At 38.1% G+C, this 21,276-nt stretch overlaps 1 protein-coding gene across 2 annotated transcripts in view; it reads left to right on the top strand.

The window, feature by feature from the left end:
* The window catches only part of PUM3 (pumilio RNA binding family member 3), a 40,521-nt gene that overhangs the window by 13,280 nt on the left and 5,965 nt on the right, over window positions 1–21,276 (top strand). For both annotated transcript variants that reach the window (XM_005683705.2, XM_013965954.2), the window contains exons 6-15: window positions 414–507; window positions 758–824; window positions 1,976–2,150; window positions 3,090–3,193; window positions 4,132–4,210; window positions 6,460–6,558; window positions 7,657–7,710; window positions 10,473–10,553; window positions 18,633–18,775; window positions 19,387–19,609. In XM_005683705.2, coding sequence (XP_005683762.2) covers window positions 414–507; window positions 758–824; window positions 1,976–2,150; window positions 3,090–3,193; window positions 4,132–4,210; window positions 6,460–6,558; window positions 7,657–7,710; window positions 10,473–10,553; window positions 18,633–18,775; window positions 19,387–19,609 — 1,119 coding nt within the window. The remainder of the gene's footprint in view (window positions 1–413; window positions 508–757; window positions 825–1,975; window positions 2,151–3,089; window positions 3,194–4,131; window positions 4,211–6,459; window positions 6,559–7,656; window positions 7,711–10,472; window positions 10,554–18,632; window positions 18,776–19,386; window positions 19,610–21,276) is intronic.

Below are 21,276 nucleotides of genomic sequence, written 5' to 3' on the forward strand. Positions count from 1 at the left end.
TGCCAGAGCCAAACATTCCTAGATCATTTATATTAAAAAATCATAGCGTAATAGAATTTTTGCACTGGAAAATTCCTCTTCTAGGGAAAGTAACTGTCAGAGAAATGAGAAGTACAGTATGTATAATCACTGTACAGATTTGCTTTGGTTTTAATTATAATGATAAAATCTTACAAAATAGTTAAATCCAGTCCTATCTCAATGCCATACAGTAGCCAGCAAAACCAAAGAGTGCCACTCTGAACAATTAAATTAAGAATTTTACTCCCAAGTAACGTAGATCTGATTAGCCATGAAGACCCTTTTTTTTTTTCACAAGGAGTTGTAAAAAGAGGGAGCAATACAACATTATATGATAGAAACATACATTTTCAGGGAGAATTTGTCTAAAGGCCCCAACTGTTTTCCTACAGATTGCATTTGCGCACGATTCAACTCGTGTGATCCAGTGTTACATTCAGTTTGGCAATGAAGAACAAAGGAAACAGGCTTTTGAAGAACTGCGAGGTATTTCTTATATGTATTTTGTAATCATTGGTATAAAGTTGCTTGTTTTCTCTTGAAATACTCAACACTGTGTTGAAAAAGAATTCTGTTGAGGAATAGCAGTGTCCTCTGCAGGACCTTTTCTGTTTTTGTTTGTTTTTTTGCCTGGGACAAATAAGGAGCTATTTGTTTGTGTTCCAAGGATTGTGCGTTCAGTTCTCTCCTTGTTTCTGGAGGTTACCCAATCATTGTAATGTATTTTGTTTTTCAGGTGATTTGGTTGAGTTAAGTAAAGCTAAATATTCCAGAAATATTGTTAAGAAGTTTCTCATGTATGGGTGAGTTTTTTTATTTATAAAATATTTTAATACTTTTTTTTAAGATTTAGATAACCTATTGTGTGCAAATAAATGTTTCTTAAAAATCTGTGACCATAATAGTAGCCTTAAGCAGATGCTGGTAATGTTTGCAAGGAGTATGGTCTTAAAAAGCAGTTATTGAAATAATGTAAAAGGTAGTATTACCTTCATTGACCTTACAAGTATATCTTGAAGTCCTGGAAGAAGAGAAATGGTTATAATGAGCTTGTAATTAGTCACTAGTTATTTAGAGGTTGGAGTGGTGGGAGGGGCAGGTGAGTAGACCTAAGCAGGGTGAGTGGGTTAGGAAATGTCAGGATAGGAGGATTTCCTAAACCAGGTGGAATTAATACTTGTCTTGCCCTCCCAAGTATAATAATGTGCCAAAATATGCTAACCAACAACCAAACAGTCCAGCTGGCAAATTCCTAAAAACTGTATTCCTGACTAGAATTATTGGTCTCTTGATAATTTTAGGATAGAATAGAAATACTTGTGATTAAGTCCTGTTTTAAAAGAGAATCCTGAAATATGTTTTATTCATATTATCCTGCAACTTTGACTTTTACCTTCTCCTTTTCTCCTTCTACCCAACTTCTTTCAAGCTAAACAATTTCCTGATGGGAACTGACATTTATTGAGCACTTACTATGTGCTGCTTACAGTTCTCAGTTTGTCTTAACTCATTTATCCTCACAGTAACCTTATTCTCTCTATTTTATGACTGAAGCAGTTGAAGCACAGAGCAGTTAAGTATCTCGCTCAGGCACTTTGAGCGGGTCAGCAGAGCCAGGTTTCAAACCTAGGCGGGCTGCCCCCCAAGTCACAAAGAAAATTTGCTGGTGGTCCAGTGGTTAGGATTCCATGCTTTCACTTCTGAGGGCCTGGGTTCAATCCCGGGTTGGAGAACTAAGATTCCCATAAGCTGCACAGCATGGCCAAAAAGAGGGAAAAAACCAAGGAAATACAAGGTAGAAATACAAGGCAATTTAGTTCTTCTCACAGCGTTTCTCTGGGGTAGCCACTCCCACACATAGTGATGAGCAGCCCTAGGAGAAGTGTTTGTGTTTTGTCGCCACCCAGCTTTCTCCTTGTATCACTTACTTTTCCTGTGGTCACATCGGCTTTAGGAGTAAAGCCCAGATCGCAGAGATAATGCAAAGCTTTAAAGGCCACGTGAGGAAGCTCCTGCGGCATGCAGAAGCGTCCGCCATTGTGGAGTACGCCTACAATGACAAAGCCGTCCTGGAGCAGAGGAACATGCTGACGGAAGAACTCTATGGGAACACGTTCCAGCTTTACAAGGTGATGCCTCCAGACAGGTTTTTCCTCGAGATTTACTTTTCCTTTGTGCTGTTCCTTACCGTCTAGTGCCCTATATTCAGAGTGTATTTTTCCTTTGGTTGTTCCTTTAAGAGACTGTCTCCTGGCCTTTATCCTCTTAGAGTATTTTGTCTCTGGTGTATTGAGCAAGGGATCATACTTAAATTTCTCTTTCCCAGAGCATGATCTTTAAATCCCCTATAAATTAAAACTGCTTGCGTGACTCCTTTGGAGGTACCCTTGTGTACTGCTTCAGGACTTCTGTTGCCACAGTAGTCAGACAGACCTAGGAAGATTCTTAATGGAGCTTTGTAAACACCCGCTAACCAGCCCTGGTTGAAGGGCAGTGAGCTCCTTGTTGGCTGTGGATGACCCTTCTCCGGGTCCTACGTGGAAAGGATGCAGAGTGGAAAGACCCAGCCCTGGGTGTACTGCAAGGTTAGTGGTGGGACTAGGACAGTTAAGGGATCTAGTTCAGACCTTAGACACAAGTGCACACATTTATCTCAAGGGAGATGGATTGATTCCTGGGTTGCTTCTGCAAGTTCAGCTCCTGGCTTGAACTTAGTGCTCCCTTGTCACAGTAACTCTAGGAATATCCAGCTAATCACATGGTGGCAAGACTTTGTTAACCGACTCCTTGGTCTTGTGAATAGGCACTTGTTAAGTGCTTGGCAGGTCTTTACTGGCTGGCTTGTTGATTTGGTTGGTTATTTAGCCTGTAAGTACAATGGTGTAAATCAAATGAGAATTACACAATCAGGAATTACTCTGAGTGTGTCCACAGAGGTGCTTTTATTATGTAAATATGGGAAATTAAAAATTTAAGTTAATGTAAAATGACTCTAATTGATTTTCTTTGTTCTAAAGTTGGAGAAACATGATCAAATTTAGAGGGGCTTGATTTTTCTTCTGTTGCAGTCAGCAGATCACCCAACTCTGGACAAAGTATTAGAGATACAGCCAGAAAAATTAGAGCTTATCATGGATGAAATGAAACAGATTCTAACTCCAATGGCCCAAAAGTAAGAAAACTTTTTTTGTTTTTATTAACAAATAGCATTTGAAAGGGGAAAGTTTTATGTAGCCTTTGCATAGGAAAGGTAAATAGTTTGCCAGTTACGGTCTACTATATAAATTGGATTGTGAGACTTAAAAGTCCATGCATGTGGCCTACTTGGCATTAGGGCATTGCTCTGAAACCAGACTTCCTGGGTTGTGAATCCTGGTGCTTTCCTCAATTACTGACTCTGTGCCCTTGGGCAACTTAACTTCTCTGTGCCTCAGTTTCCCTATCCATATAATTGTAATAATAGTATTTATTTCAGAGTTTAATGAAAATTAAACGAGTTAATATTTCTAAAGCACTCAGAGCAGTGCTTTGCCATTAAGAACAGTTTATTTTTGCCTTCTACTTGGATATTACATGTGAACTTAAATTTGGTGCCTGATCATTAACCTACACTGTACATCTGAATTCATCATGTGTCACACTAGGAGACTTGGATCAATTAGGTGGTGTTGCAATTGCTGATACTGTTTTGATCTGTTTAGGTTTTAACGCCTGAAATGTTTTTGTAAAACGGATACATTATAAAGAAGGCATGACAGAAAGTAGCCATTAAAATATAGTTCACATGTGGATTTCTAATCACGTGTCCATTGTTGGGTAAAAGAAAGTTAATGGCTTTATTTTAGAAAATTGAGTGTGTTTTGAACAATAATTTCATATTTGTTGACTAGGTACTAGAAATTTGTATTCTGGTCTTGGTTGTAGATGGCGCTAATATTTTTATAGGTCAGAAGGTTTTTTTCAAGTCTTGGTGTTGCTGAAGATAATCTATTTATGACAAATGACATTTGCTAAAACCATTTCAGTTGTTTTGATTATTTTAGGACAACCAAGGTTACCTGTCTCTGTATTATTATACTACCATTTCTGACTCTGTTTTTCTGTTTTCAGAGAAGCTGTGATTAAGCACTCACTGGTACATAAAGTATTTTTGGACTTTTTCACCTATGCACCCCCAAAGCTAAGATCAGTAAGTTCTTGCTTTTAGTTTTTAAACTGAAACATTGAGTGCTGTGTAAAAATGTGAAATACTTCTTTGATGTATATTGGTTTTTGAAATTTTTAAAGAATTGTTTCCTTATTTAGAAAAGTTAATGCTCTCTACTTCCTTTGAAGAAGTCTACTTCTTCCATTTAGACTTTTTAGTCTATGGAATTTAGACTAAATTCCATTTAGCCTTTTGCTAGAAGGACAGTAGACCTGATCAGTTCCATTGAATTTTCATATTTTAATTACAATCTAGAGAGTATACTCTAGCTTAACATAATCAGAAAATTAACTAACACATGGAATATTGAGCATTTAAGGAGTTTGAAATTCACCCTTATTGATACCGAAAAAAAAGAAATTACATTGGTGTTAAAAGGTGACTGGAGGATACTTAGGTAAAACTAAATGGACCGTGAAAGACTGGACCTTACATGAGAGTGAAGGTAAATTGCACTGCCCTTCAAGTCAATGATGGGAGTATAGATGAGAATTCATTTAGTCCCTTGAATTTTGCTTGCTTCATCATACTGTGAATTCATTGTCCATTTGTTCTCATTCTAATAATAAGCAATAACCAAATAATGAGATTCACATTTTTTTTTACAAATATGCCAGATTGAACATTCATAGAAATTTTGACCCTCTCAAAATTGACATGCAAAATAGTTTTCCAAGTATAGCCACCTATCTAAGCACATAGTTCAGTGACCGTAGCAGCTACTGCTTCTCTTTGGAAGGGTTGCTCTCGTTTCCTGCACAGTATTTCACAGTTCTGGATTTTCTGAGGCAGGACTTTATTTTCAGAACTGAGAAAATGATCATTTTAATATATTCCATAAAGTCTATCTTTTTAGTGTTGAATGTGTTTTAGTAATAGCCAAAAAAATCACTGGGAACTTAGTGTGAATATAAAGTAAACAGACAAATCTTTGTGGCCCCTGGGGCATTTTCAATAGAGAGATTAAAAAAAAAAACCTTTGGAGATGAAAGAAGCATGATTGGTATATATGTGTAACTCCCCAACTGGATAGGTATTTTTATTTATTTTTTTTTTTCTTTTTCTTTTCCAACTGGATAGCTTTGAAGAGTTTCATAAGTTTAGATATGTAAGCTGAAAGCTTTACTCTTGAAAAGGGTTGTAAGATAGTTATGGGTGGAATTTTTTGTTCCTTATTGATAAAAATAGGCTACTTTTCTCCTTCCTGGCAGGAGACTTTGTGTTTATTTAATATAAATTTTTAAAATTGGGAATGAATTAAACTGGCCCTGCAGCTATTAGCTGGCAGAACTCATCTTGTCCTATATGCTTGTCTTCCAAATATAATTACAAAATATATATATACATTGAAAATAGAGAATGAAGACTAAAAATAGCTAAAATTACCTCATAATACTTTAATGACTGGGTTTTACTAAAAGGTCATTAATGACTGGGTTTTACTAAAAGGTAAGTGAAGGCCTAGTCTAAAAGTCAGTATAGAGGTTAATTTTTCTTAAGAGAAATGTTACTTAAGTGTCTTAAAGGTGAATTAGTAATGTGATTTCCAGAGGTAATCCGTTGATAAACTAAAAAAAGAAAAACGTTTTCAGACAAAATTATTATTTTGACTTTCTGCTCATTATATATGACTTTTTGGAAGAACATTTTATTTATTTTATCTGGCTTTTTAAGTTAAAAGCTCTCTTCTTATACCACACCCAGTTCTTAGATTTCTTTTTTTATGAAAAGTCATTGAGAATATGCTATACATATACGGTTAACCCTTGAACAGTATGGGAGTTAGGGGTACTGACACTCCTGTCCTCTGTCCTCAGTCAGAAGCCCACCTGTAATCATCCCCACGCCATCAGGGATGGGGATTTACCCAACTGCAGATGGTATAGTGCTGTAGTACATATCAGTGAAAAGAATTCCTGTGTAAGTGAACCTTTCTGGTTCAAATCACGCTCGGGGGTCCACTGTATACATACTTTTCTGAATAGACTTTGATGAAACTCAGGTATTTCAATAGAAATTGCCTGTGGGCAACATTTACTGCTCTTGATAGAAAAAGAATGTTTCTAGGAAGCAGTTATATGTATGCATGCCTGTCTACAGAATTAAAAATTAAGTTGTTTGATACCTATACTTCTCTGCCTTTCATTCTCTGTGCATTACTGCTCCTTACTAGACAGACTGTGAACAAGCAAAAAGAGTAAACCAAAGTCCTGACTGCATTTATTCCCCAGGAAATGATTGAAGCCATCCGAGAAGCAGTGGTTTACCTGGCACACACGCACGATGGCGCCAGAGTGGCCATGCACTGCCTCTGGCATGGCACGCCCAAGGTGAGGGTCAGTCAGGAATTGCCTCTCCTAGACATTTTCAGTCTCCCTGGGGTCTTGCCCTGTTGTGCACAGCATTATCTTTGCAAAGTTGTACCTCAAGGCTTCACAGAAACTGGCTCCTCTTTGAGCCTCTTGTTTCTTCTCTGCTGGAGTCTTCAAGTTTGAAAACCTTGTGTTGTTATTGTATGGGAAGGGATCTATCAAGCAAATAAACACAGTATTTGTTGTTTAGTTGCTGAGTCGCATCCGATTCTTTTGTGACCCAGTGGATTGTAGCCTGCCAGCCTTCTTTGTCCAAGGGATTCTCTAGGCAAGAATACTGAAGTGAGTTGCCATTTCTTTCTCCAGGGGATCTTCCCGACCAGGGACTGGACCTGTGTCTCCTGTATTGCAGGCAGTTTCTTTACCACTGAGCCATCAGGGAAGCCCAAACAGTGTTTATGTTCGGGTTTTTAAAAGTTTTGATACCTGTCAGTTTCTTTGATTCGTTATTTAATGATCTTGGTGCTGGGAAGGAAGAGGAAAGAAAAGAAAATGTACAGTCATGCATTGCTCCTCTGGGTCTTAAGTACTTTGAGGGAAATGCTACAGACCCATATTAATTATAGAAGCTTAATAGAAATGATCCTCATTTCCTTAATTGGTATGTTCTCCTTTAAAGGACAATTGTACTTTGTCCAGTTTTTAATACAAATTTAATTTCTGTTCAATAAATAATGTATTGAATGCCATCTATATGCTTGACTTTTATGCATTTGAAGACAGCTCAGATATTGAAAGAGGGATCTCAGTTTTTAGTATAAAGGAAGGTAGTGTTACCAGGCTTGCCTTGCAGCTGATAATTTCATGGTTCCATCTTTATGTCTCAATGGAATGTCACAAAGAAGTCTAAGATTATAGTATCTCTGAGAGAAATTCTTATAGTATATTGCATTTTTTTGTTCTGGCTAAATAACTGTTTTCACTAATGAAAAGTATGCTATTCCAGTGGAAGTTTAGGATTATATAAAATTTCTAACTATGAATACCTTAATCTATATCTATTCTATAACTAAATCTGTAACTGTAAGTTCATTGAGACAATTTTTCTTTTTTAAGGACAGAAAAGTGATTGTGAAAACAATGAAGACTTACGTTGAAAAGGTGGCTAATGTAAGTATAAAAACTGCATAAATACTTTTTAATAGTAAAATGCATTTGTGTCTATTATAGGAAATTAGAAAAATTTAGAAAATTATCAAGAAAATTACTTGTTATTTCATTTCATTATAATCTAAATATATGCATATACATGTAATTTTACATATTATTATACAAAATGAGTTTGTTTTTCATTTGGCATTGTACTTTGGCAGTTTTCCATTTTTATTAGATAATTTTGAAGACCTTAATATTTAGTCTCTAGGGAAACTGTGTTTCAGAAACTTGTTACCTGCTTTCATTATCATCAAATACATAACAGAAATTGAAACTTGTCTCTCTTTTTTCTTCAATTAAATCTTTAGTGTGGTCAAAGACAATTTTAGTTCTAAGTTTTATAATTCTTTGAAATCTTTTGGAGATATTTTAACAGCTTTTCAAATGAAATTAGAGGATATAAAATGTGTTTCTTCTGAGGAAATAATTACCTCAAAAAATAACATCTCTGTATTTAAATAAACTAAATCATTTTCCATAGTAATTCTAAAATATATGTAGTAATAAGCATTAATTTTTAGTTTTTGAATTATTTTTATATTATGTTTTATAGCTTCTAATTTGCAGGTGAACTAAAAATGAGTGATATCAACAACTTTTCCCTGTAAAAAATTCCAGTAAGCACTATTGGCATCTAGTGAATACTTGATATAGTAAATGATAATTCAAACTCAGGTAAATTAGAGCTCTGAGATTATATACATACCTGTCATCTTCTGTAGGGTTCTAGACTAGGAAGAGAGTACAAAACCACGTAGAAGGCAGCCAACTTGCTTGGAACAAAATGGAGTAAGAGATTCTCTAGTGAGTTGTTTTCAAAGTGTGAGAAATTTTTATGATTCATCATTAAATCTTTTTGTATAGCATTTTAATTTGAATATTTTGATTTAGAAATGAATAAAAATGGAATGTTACTGGAAAGTTCCCTTATTTGGAGGGGAGTGGATAAATTAGGAGTTCGGGATTAACATATACACACTACTATATAGAGAATGAATAATCGACAAGGATCTATTATGTAGCACAGAGAACTCCATGTATATATATAACTGAATCACTTTGCTCTACGGCTGAAACTAACACAACATTGTAAATCAATTGTACTCCAATATAAAAGAAAAATTTAAAAATAAAATGACATCAAAAGAAAAAGAAAGTTATGAAAGGTATTAATAGTAAAAGACAGCCTTCAGTAATAAAGTTAGATTGTTTTCCAATTTTGTTATATCAACAATAATTTTTCTTTGGAGAACCAAATCCCCACAAGGCATTGCAAAGTTAACAAATTAGCAATGCAGTGCCTGTTTTGTCGTAAGGAGTTGCTTCTGAGGGAGTGAGATAAACTAATACTGTCCATGGGTTTGGTCTCTGGGTTATTTGGAAGTGTTTAATTTCCATATATTAGGACATACTCTGTATTATTTCAGTCTTTTAAAATTTATGACTGATTTTATGGCCCAGCATATGGTCTATCTTAATGTCTTGAAAAGAATGTGTAGCTGAGGTCCTCTATAAATGTCAGTTAGATCAAAATGATTGGTAGTGTTTTCAGATCATGGATGTTTTTTTGCTGACTTATTTATCACTATCTACTTCTGTCAGTTGCTGAGGAAGTGTCGTAAAACTTACAGCTATAATTGTAGAATTGTCTATTCCTCACCTGAATTCTGTTCCATCTTCTGTATTCACCCAGTGATATTTTGCACTGCACACACTTCCGTGTGTGGAAGAACCAGAAAACCAGTGGCTGTGTACTATAAGCATAGTGTTCTCTACTTTGTTTCCTTCACTTAATCTCAGGGAGCATTTTGTTTCTATATATATATATATATATCACCAGGGAAACCCATTGGTTGGTAGCAAAAGTCAAATACCTCTAGAGTTTAAAAAAAAAGATACCATCATCTGGGATAGAAACGAAATATGCCACAAGCTTTGAAAACTCTTCTTTAACATAAAGTAGAAATTCTTTAAATCTTTGGAACACTGTCAGCATTATGAAGATAATTCTGTTATTTAAAGAGTGACAGTTGTGAAAGTCCTAATGTATATTTATGTAGTCTCATGCTGCTGTAATTTTTAAAAGCAATTCACTTTATCTTTTTCTCATATGCAGTATATAAGTATATTCTTCTAGTTTTTTTTAGTGTTTCTATTTTAATTATATAAGATTATTTTAAAGCAATTGTGTAATTTTTCAAAAGAAAGTGAAAAATCATTTGTAATCCTTCAACCCAAAGGTGACAGTATTTTTCCTTCCAGGATTTCTTGTGTGTGTATTATGTATATTTTATATATATTATTTTATTTTTATTTTCATAATTGAAATGCTACACATAGTTTAACATATTATTTTATATTCCTTTTTTCCCCTCCCACTTTGACTGTAATTTTCTTTTGAATTTAATTTTAAAGTAGCTATTCATTAACAGGATACTTATTTTTGAGAGGTATCTGGTTAGTTTCAAAAATGAGACTCAGCTATTTGATATTGAAGAATGTGCTCATCTGTTTCTTTCTTTTTGTTACTCAAGCTAGAATGTAATTAACTAGGTCCTGATAAGAGAGCACTTTTCTTTGAGTGACTTTTACCTATCCCATTTCTATTATGCTGGATAAGTTGTCAGGTTGATAACCTTAATAAAGTAACTCCATGGGTGAAAGAAAAGGGAGAATCTGTGTATCTTTTAACCTTTACTGGTTTCTAATTCCTACAGGGCCAATATTCCCACTTGGTTTTACTGGCGGCCTTTGATTGTATTGATGATACGAAACTTGTGAAACAGATAATCATATCTGTAAGTAATTTGCATGGTCTTGAATTTAAGTTAAATGGATATATCATTTTTAAACATTTAAGTTTGATTTCACACATAGATGTGTAAAGTGTGCTTTCTGTCAGTATTTATTTTTTAGTTGCCTTAGTTAAGCCTAATTTGGGTGTTGCTTTATTCCTATACAAACCATAATCTTGTTACTTGATATTACTAATTAATATTGCTTTAAACATGTAAAAGACTGCTTAAATTAGGATAGCATGACTTTCTAGACCATATGATTTTGGGTTGGCCAGAAAGTTCGTTTGGGTTTTTCCATACAGTACTACAGAAAAACTCTAATGAACTTTTTGGCCAACCCTATAGTAAATGAAAAATCAGCAATGCAGTGTTTAGATTTGATCAGAAATTTATTTACATAGTAATTCTTCAGTTATTCAGGAACTTCTGTTCCCCCAGGCAGAAGATATCCACCTTTTTCTCTCTCCCTTTGGAGAAACTACCTCTGCACAGCTTATCAATACATCTGTCCTGCCTTATCAATACATTGTCCTGGCTAAATCTGCCCTCTGAAAAACTGAATATTCTCTTTAAAAGAAGAAAAAACCTGCACCAAAGTAGAAACTGCATTATGAAATAATTTTCTTCGTTCTTTAATTACTGCCCACTTTTCTGACTTCTGATCCTGTGATCTGCTTTTATTTTTCCTTCCTTTATTTCTAGCAGACAAGTGGTGTTGGGTCTGTGATGCAGGTTGTAGGGGAAGGGATAAGGGAAGGGTTTTAAAACCACATCATCTGTATAGATACCAGTTGTTCATCTGAAGGGTGTTAGACAGAGATGGGGTCATTGCAGACATCTCAGTGACAGAAGCTGCTTCCGCACTGTCTGCAGGGAGCAGCATGTGAATGTTCAGAAAGAGGATTGCCCTGTTGGCTGTGGTGGTGCTGAGCCCTCTCTTAATCCTATCTGGACCAGTAGAGCTGGGTGATTAGGGAGAATATCCCAACTAGTGAAGGAGCAGGAGATTTGTTTTCTTAGAAGCTGCTGTACGTCCCAGTGTGTGAATTTCTCATGCCCTTGCTGTCATTTTCCAGCTTTTCCCTTGACTGTTTTAAGATTGTAATGACTTTCTCTGGAATAGGATTGTGGGAAGAAACAAGTTGGCAAGACTTTCATGTCACTAACTGAATATTTTGACACGTTCCTTGTGACTTTATTACCCTTTTGACTCCAATAAATAATGCTTGTTTTTCATTCCAGTGACAGAAATGTGAGGCCATAGATTGGCTAATGAATAAAGTTGTTTCATGAAAATGGAAACAGACTGGGCTATTGAATACTTGCTTTTGTTTAATATTTTCATGACAACTGAAATTTGCATAACTGTTCCAAATGGATTTTAAGAGAAACCCAATTCCTTCAGAATTTGCCACAATTGTCTGCTAGATTTATTTTTTCCAAAGATTTATCCCACTTACAGTTGCTGTTGAAACAGTTTTAATTCCTCGTGCTTATCAGCTTGATTCCCACAACGGTTTAACCCACGTTCCTAGTGACCTTCTCATACTTAGGGCAGCTTACCCTGAAAATGGCCTCATTTGCTGATGTCTTGCCTCTAGCTGACAAAGGCTCACTGGGTTCTGTGTATCATTAAACTCTGTAGCTAGTGATAAAATTCTGGAATGCTAATTGTGCTTGCATTTCCCCCACCCATCCACCACAAAACCTGTGGCAGTATGCAGTGCTTTTTAAAAATACCCAGGAAAGCTTAGTGTTGCTAAGCGTTCTGTTTAGGGTAACCAGACTCGTGAAATGTCAGGTTGAAATCACAGCCTGGTTAGCTGAGCCCTCACCTTTCAAAATGGATACTCACTGTTTCCCACCTACTTTGCTTTCCAAAATAAGAAGACTTAAAAATCCAGTTCTGGAATTGTTGGTGTGGTGCAGCTGCTTTGAGAGCAGTGAGTCTCTCGAAAGGAAGTGAGTACACCGACCAGTTGCCCTTCGAGAGTGAATAAATATTGATGCATACTTTTACATGTATTATCTCTAAGATGCCGTACAGTTAGGTATAAAGGATAATAACAGTGAACACCTAGCCTCCTGACTGATTGGGCATGCAGAAGTAAAACTTGCCAAATAGAGTTGAAGTTCAAGACCCTTGTGTCCTTTTTTTTTAAATATATATATACACCACCCCCCTTCGCATCCTCTCATATTTGTTCTGATGGATTGGTACTTACTATTTGCGTGCATTCCCTTATCCTTTTGCTATATGTAAATGTTTACAGTATTTACATGTTTACAAATTCTATATAAGAGACGTGTGCCTTCTCCGGCAACTTGCTCTTTCCTTTGGGATTATTTGTCACTCATCATCAGGGTCAACAAGCTTTTTTAGTAAATGACCAGATAGTAATTATTTTAGGATTTGTGGCTCATATCTGGTCTCTGTAGCATATTCTTGTTTGCTTTTTTTTTTTAACAGCACATTAAAATGTTCAAAAATATATATTCTCAACTCACAGGAAGCACAGGCCATGGTTTACTCACAATTATTCTAAACCGTTCATTTTTCAACGCTGAATAATTTTCTACTATATGAATACACCACAGTTGATTTTTCCATTTTTCTGTTGATGGATGTTTAGGTGGTTTATAGTGTTTAAAACCTTAAACACTGTTATTATTTTTTGCTATTGCAAACAGTTCTATAATTATTCTTGCATGTCTCCTCATTTCTCTGAGGCATTTACTTAGCAGAACTGAGGGTTGCCAGATAGGCTGCCCATATGTTTAGAGAGTCATGTGTCTGTGTTACCGCCCAGCCACTACAAAACCTGTTGCATTATGCAGTGCTTATAAAAATAGCCAAGAAAGCTTAGTGTTGCTAAGCACTCTATTCAGAGTAACTGGTTCTCCTGAAATGTCAGGTTGACATTGTAGCCTAACAAGCACTCCTCCTTTTCTCTTTAAAACCAAGCTCCAGTTTAATCTCCACATAGTGTTCTCTGATCTCCCAACTGGACCTGCTGTCCACATCCTCTCAACTCTTACAGGTTTTTGTCCTTGCCATCTGTTCATTTAGCAGTTGGTTGTGGTCTCACCCAGGGCTGACACACTCAGAAACATTCATTGACCAGGCAGGTAAATGAGTGAGGCAGGCCAAGTTGGAGGGGTGGTAGGGGCACTGTGAAGAAAATGGGGGGAGTGTCCGTGCCTTGTCCAAGGCGATAGCCACCCCAGCTCCCATCTCTGGGAATGTGAGCCCCATGGAGATAGGTCTTCCAACTTGTTTTTCTTTCTAATTGTGATAAAAATTTCCATCTTAACCATTTTTAAGTATACAGTTAAGTGATATTAAGTATATTCACATTGTTCTGCAACCAATCTCCATAGCATTTCCATCTTACAAAACCAAAACTGTACTTTTAATAACCACATCCCAAGTTTTTGAGTACAGCCCAAAAGTTGGACTTCTGGATATATCACCATATTTTTTAAACAAAACAATCACTGCCACTGACCTTTTTTTTACATTTCTGTTTTTAATCATTATTTAAATCCCTTATCTTTAGTTTTAACTTTTTATTGTGTTTTCTTGCCTATTCTGCTAGATTTTAGCTCTTTTAAGGTTAAGGCCAGTCTGCATTTCTTTCTGATCCACATACAACCTCCCACGGAAGAATGAGCGCCATGGATGGGCATGGGTGGACGTTTTGCATTTCTTTCTTCCTTTGAAAATCCATGTGTGCTCTAACCCTGATTCCAGTGTGTACTTTTCATTTTGAGTCTTACCTTTCCTGCTTAAAATAGGGTGGCAAAACAGGCATGCTAAAGAGTCTGACAAGGGTCCATCACAAGGTCAGAATGGCCACAGGTTTTCACAAGGGAGTTCTTTTGTTCTTCCTTCACTTTTCTTTTGTGTACATACCTTCTTTCACTTCAGTTCAGTTCAGTCGCGCCCGACTCTTTGCAACCCCACGGACTGCAGCATGCCAGGCCTTCCTGTCCATCACCAACTCCCAAAGCTTGCTCAAACTCATGTCCATCGAGTTGGTGATGCCATCCAACCATTTCATCCTCTGTTGTCCCCTTTTCCTCCTGCCTTCTATCTTTCCCAGCATCAGGGTCTTTTTCAGTGAGTCAGTTCTTCGCATCAGGTAGCCAAAGTATTGGAGCTGGAGCTTCAGCTTCAGCATCAGTCTTTCCAAGGAATATTCAGGACTGATTTCCTTTAGCATGGACTGGTTTGATCTCCTTGCAGTCCAAGGGACTCTCAAGAGTCTTCTCCAACACCACAATTCAAAAGCATCAATTCTTTGGCGCTCAGCTTTCTTTATGGAGAAGGCAGTGGCACCCCACTCCAGTACTCTTGCCTGGAAAATCCCATGGACGGAGGAACCTGGTAGGCTGCAGTCCATGGGGTTGTTACGAGTCAGACATGACTGAGCGACTTCAATTTTACTTTTCACTTTCATGCTTTGGAGAAGGAAATGGCAACCCACTCCAGTGTTCTTGCCTAGAGAATCCCAGGGATGGCGGAGCCTGGTGGGCTGCCATCGTCGCACAGTCGGACACAACTGAAGCGATTTAGCAGCAGCAGCAGCTTTCCTTATGGTCCAACTCTCACATCCGTACATGACTACTAGAAAAGCCATAGCTTTGACCAGACATATCTTTGTCAGCAAGGTAATGTCTCTGCTTTTTAATACGCTATCTAGGTTTGTCATAGCTTTTCTTCCAAGGAGCAAGCGTCTTTTAATTTCATGGCTACAGTCAACATCTGCAGCGATTTGGGAGCCCAAGAAAATAAAATCTGTCACTGTTTCCATTGTTTCCCCATCTATTTGCCGTGAAGTGATGGGACCGGATGCCATGATCTTAGTTTTTTTAATGTTTCAAGCTAGCTTTTTCACTCTCCTCTTTCACTTTCATCTAAAGGCTCTTGAGTTCTCTGCTTTCTGCCATAAGGGATGTCTTATTTGCATATCTGAGGTTATTGATATTTCTCCCGGCAATCTTGATTCCAGCTTGTGCTTCATCCAGCCCAGCATTTCACATGATGTACTCTGCATATAAATTAAATAAACAGGGTGACAATATACAGCCTTGATATACTCCTTTCCCATTTTGGAGCCAGCCCGTTGTTCCATGTCCAGTTCTAACTGTTGATTCTTGACCTGCATACAGCTTTCTCAGGAGGGAGGTAGGTGCCCTGGTATTCCCATCTGTTAAGAATTTTCCATAGTTTGTTGTGATCCACACAAAGGCTTTGGCATAGTCAGTAAAACAGAAGTCGATGTTTTTTGGAACTTTCTTGCTTTTTCTGTGATCCAATGGATGTCGGCAATTTGAACTCTGCCTTTTCTAAATCCAGCTTGAACACCTGGAACTTCTTGTTTCACATACAGTTGAAGGCTCACTTGGAGAATTTTGAGCATTACTTTGCTAGTGTATGAGATACCTGCAATTGTGTGGTAGTTTGAGCATTCTTTGGCGTTGCTTTTCTTTGGGCATACCTGCTTTAGAGTAAAATAAATAAGGGAAAGAAGTTACAACAATTAAAATTGTTTTGATTTTCTCTAAGTCAGAGGGAAAGTGAATTGAAAACCTATACATTTAAACCTTTGTTGTTGGAGTTCTCTTTTGAGGATGCCAAACTCATGACTCCATCAGCTTTATTTAGTCTCCATAGTTAAAGGTGCTATACATTGAGAGGAGGTTTTTTTTTTTTTATGAAGAAAATGATATTATAGCACTTCCCAGATTGCAGAGTGAATTTTTTGATTTACTCCTGGTAGTGGCCCACAGGTTGGGCGGGTATATCAATATCCTTGTGCACAGAGAAGGGAATTGATGTGTAGGGAGGTTTAAGGTTTTTCCAAAGGCTACACAACTTGAACCCAAAGACCAAATTCAACACAAATCAGCTGCGCTTTATAGCTCCCTCGTCCTGTCTCTGCGTGTTCTGCCACTCGGTGTTCTCCAAGTGATCATCTAGAAATTTCTCTCCTTTGTGTACTCCAGGTTAAATAGAAATGAATTAGAACTCCGTAATACAGCATCACTCAGACTGTCTTTTTTTCCTCAAGATAGTAGGAGTTGGGGTAGAATTAAATGACACATTTTTAAGTAAACATTTTTTAGTTTCTTAGGATTGTTAGTTTATAAATGTTACGCTATTTCAAGAAACAGACCAAGCTGAATGTAGATTCTAAATTCCTTAATTGCAAACTGAAAGGTAGTTAAATTTCAGTGAATTTGGGGGCTAGTCCTTGAATAGTAGTTTTTCATGGGTTTTATATGCATCTTGTGTTAAAGTGAAACCATTTCTGCCTAAGCTAAATACACTGCACTAGCCCTTAAGTGTAGAACCTATAGAGGAGGCCAAGTGCATTGAAGAATACATGCTGGCTTCATACCACCCCCCTTTTCTTTCTATACCAAGAGAAAATAGCTCATTAAATAGCAGCCATTTATAGTTCTTCACAGCATACCCCTCCCCACCTTCCCTTTTTGTTTTTTTCCCTTCAAAAAATCAAGTGTTTTAAAAGTATAATACCCCAGAGGGTTTTTTAAAAGACAGCAAAGTTATGGAGGTCTTTTAACAATTGTAGAAATTCACCTAAGCTACATATAATTCTCAGTTTCTTCCTTCAACTGAATTAAAGCGTTTTGTTTTCTTTTATGACTTAGTTAAAATTGAAATTGAAAAAGCCACATTAAAGGTAGCCCATATTTGTGGCACTAAATGCTTCTTTATCAGAAATCCATATATTGAGTCTACTTTGAGGCAAGCTTACCTTGAAATTGGAGAAAAGCTCCCATCCCCGTGATAAATTATGTACATTTTTTTTTGTCTTCCCCTTTTTTACTGAAATTTTAAGTTCATTTTTTTCTGAGTGGTCTAAATTTGTATTCATTTTGAGGTGGTGATATCTATTATATGTATTTTCCAGCTTGTTTTTTTTTTCCCCACTAAAATTACTAATCTCATTCTAATTGATAGGCACTTAAGAGAAGAGCAGATCTGCGTATAGCGTCTCCTAGAGAATTCCTTTCCTGATGAGGGGGGTACATGTTCTCTTTGAGAGAAACTAGAGTTGGAAAGTCAGGGACCAAAGCTAGTCAGAGCCCTTTTGCTAACATCCCAGCGTCGTCCTGTGGGCCCCCCCTCCGCCGCCTTTCGGGGTTCCTCATTTCTGTACATGTGGGTGGTTGGGCTGGCGTTTTTCTGTGGCCCCAATCAGTTCTGAAGAATCTCTGGTGTTCAGATGTGTGTGGCTTTGAATATTTATTAGGTTTGTTTTATAAGAAATAGGAATGTTAGGGAAAGGCTAATGATTTTTCTGTTGTGTATTTAGAATAAAGGCATTTTTACACAGTGATTTCTCTGTCTTAGTAGACATCACCAAATCTATACGGGAGCTCATTTGGGGTGGGGATGACATTGCCTTTGTTCCTTAAACTCAAACAACTAGAAAAGGAGGTTACTGTTCTTGGTAACTTGATGGGAAATGTCATAGAAAGCAATTATGTGTAACTGCTCCATAGAGTCTTTCTGCAGTTATTTCCCTTCCCCCCTCTTTTTGTTTTCCATGCGATACTTCATTTGCTATGAATAAGTAACCTAACTTTAAAAGCCTTTATCCACTTGTTCTATTTAACAGAGTTTCTTTATCTCCGTTCACATACATCTCAGTGGGGAAATTCTAGGAAGAATGGTCCCGATCAATGCTGATGCTGCATTTAAGTGCAGCTGCAAATTAACTGTATCTGCTCAGTGGCCCCAGCAAGCAGTGTCCCAAGTAATAGCCGCCTACGAAATATTGGTTACGATGAATGAGTTAGCTCCTGAAGTCCTTGGGCTTGGTCAGTCAGCTATAAATGGATTGTTCAGTAATGCTAGTCCCAGTAGAGAAGCAGTTCTGTGTTCCTTGTATAAGAAATTTCTTTAGCTTTAATGAGACGATTTCAGAACTAGCTATACATTTTTCATTATTTTGGGGGAAAGTTATGTATCCTTCTTTTCCATTCAGATTCTAAGCATAGTTTAAGTGTATAGTTTCACTTTCTGTTTCTATACTTTTACAGGAAATTATCAATTCCTTGCCGAACATAGTAAATGACAAATATGGAAGGAAGGTCCTATTGTATTTGCTAAGCCCCAGAGATCCTGCCCACACTGTACGAGAGATCATTGAAGTTCTGCAGAAGGGAGACGGTAATGCACACAGGTAAGGGCTTAAGCCCGCTCTGGTTGTTCATTCATTTTGAGTGGCACGCCTGTCCACCTCTCATGCTTCCTCCCTCAAACTCCAAGTGAATTCTATGTTTAAGCCTGTAGTTGTGGCAGATTCTTAAAAGTTTTTATCCTGAAAAGGAAATGAAAGTATCCTGCCAAGAAAATGCCTCTGGGACCCAGCACATAATAGGAGGCTGGGTGTGTGGTTTTTTTATGATTTTGCTTTATATTTAAAGCAACCAGCTAGTCAAGTCCTCTAGAGAGCAGAATCCATACTGTAATCTAAACATGTGTTGTGAGATATTTTGTTGTTGTCTTTACTTGGTTTGAGGTTTCTGTGTGTGTGTGTGTGTGTGTTACACAAGGCGAGCTTCACTTACTGAGTGCCCGTTCTGTGCCAGGCACTATTCAGATCCTGGGGACCCAAAAATGAAAGATATCCCAGCCTCCAATTGCTTATCCATGTGCGCAGCAGAAATCAGACAATTATAGCAGAACAGGACATTAGCTCTTAAAAGCCTTAGAGGTGTCTGTATGAGTAAAGCACCACATTAACTTTGCTATTCATCTTACCTTGATTCTTCATTCATCATGTTCCCACAGTAAGAAAGACACAGAGATCCGCCGACGAGAGCTCTTAGAGTCCATTTCTCCAGCTTTGTTAAGCTACCTGCAGGGACACGCCCAGGAGGTGGTCCTGGATAAGTCTGCATGCGTACTGGTGGCTGACATCCTGGGCACCGCCACGGGAGACGTGCAGCCCGCCATGGACGCTGTTGCCAGCCTGGCAGCAGCAGAGCTACATCCCGGCGGCAAGGACGGAGAGGTGAGATGCCCCCGTGAGACGGGCGAGAAAGCCACCATGGCCACAGAAACTCCTGTCTCTGGGAGCACTGCTAGAAAGAGCCTTTTTATGATTGTTCACTCACCCCGGACCCACAGTACATTTGGAAATTGTGAATTCAGAGCACCAATGCTGTTAACACTCACTTTAACACTCACTGTCTTTTGATGACTCTACATTATCTGCAGAGTAAAACCAGACTCCTATTAATGTTGTCCATGACTGACCCAGGCTGCCTTCCCAGCATTCTCTGTGTTCTTAATTCTGTTTAGAATTTGCTGCGGACTTTTGTACTTCTTCATTTGTATGTACTTCTTTTGTCAGTCGCCAGTGCTGCCCATACTTCCATTTTCCTGCACTCTTCCTGCAGAAACTGCCTTACTCATCCTTCCGCGTCCTCAGAATCCTTCTCCATGAAGTCTTTCTTAACTCCCTCTCAAGCAGAAACTCGATGCTCTTTCCTTTCCTTTTTTTTTGAATTATTATTTATTTTTGGCTGTGTTGGGTCTTTGTTGCTGTGTGCAGGCTTTCTCCAGAGCAGCTCCTGCTCGCTGCTCTCTAGTTGCAATGCACAGGCTTTTCATTGTGGTGAGTTCTCCTGTGGCGGAGCACAGGCTGTAGGTGAGTGGGTTTCAGTAGTCATGGTGCACAAGCTTAGTCACCCCATTGACACGTCGTATCTTAATTCCCAGACCAGGAATTGGACCCATGTCCCTTGCATAGACAGAGAGACTTTTAACCGCTGGACCATCAGGAAAATCCTCTTTGCTCTTTCTGATTGCTCTTGCTTACGTTATTTGGGCCTTGTATTATTCTGTCTTGTATCTCAAGCTTATCGGTTCATGCACCAGTTATGTGCTAGGCAGTGGCCCACACTCCCCCCACCCCCACCTAAAAAAGAGAATGCCATTTGGGGAAACATTATAGTTAAATAAATATGTACACAAATGATTATTTATTGTAGAATAGAGATAAGCGGTGTGAAGGAAAACTTTAGGTTCTATGGGATTGTATAAGAATGGGAACCAACTTGTCCTCAGAGGACTTCCCAGGGCAGTGAAAGCTAAGCTGAGACCCAGAAGATGGGTAGCTGAGTGAAGGAAGAAGATTCTAGGCAGAGAGAAGAGCCATGTGGGGCCTCCTGGAGGAAGTAAAGAGCTCAGCATGTTTGAGAATAGCAGGCACAGGGGGCTGGAAATCAGTGAGCAGAAGGAAGAGGAAGGCAGAAGCCAAATTCTGCTAGGGCCTCGTCCCATGCAGGGTTGTGAGCTCCTGATGAAAAGACATGTTTGGGGAGCTGGCCATTGTCTGACACAAGAGATGGGGAAAGAAATGGGCCGGGGGTCTTAGAGATGCCCTGACTCCTGCCATCATGGAGCAGATCCTGTTAAGAAATTGGGATGATGCATGTGTCTTGAAAGTTCCTCTGTAAGGAGATAGAGCTTGTCTCCCACACTGGACACAGAGAGATTGATCTCTATGCGAACAGTTCATATGGCCCTTGAAAAGGAGGGAGGTTAAGCTGAAAGATGGCTTCTTATCCTGCTCACCAGGCAGTGCTCCTCAGGCACCTGTACTTAAACATCGTGCAACATCAGGTTTCAGTGTTTCTACTGTGTTGCTCCTCAGAACTGCATATGACGATCTGA

This window comes from Capra hircus, chromosome 8 (assembly GCF_001704415.2).
Source record: "Capra hircus breed San Clemente chromosome 8, ASM170441v1, whole genome shotgun sequence".
Lineage (NCBI taxonomy): Eukaryota > Metazoa > Chordata > Mammalia > Artiodactyla > Bovidae > Capra > Capra hircus.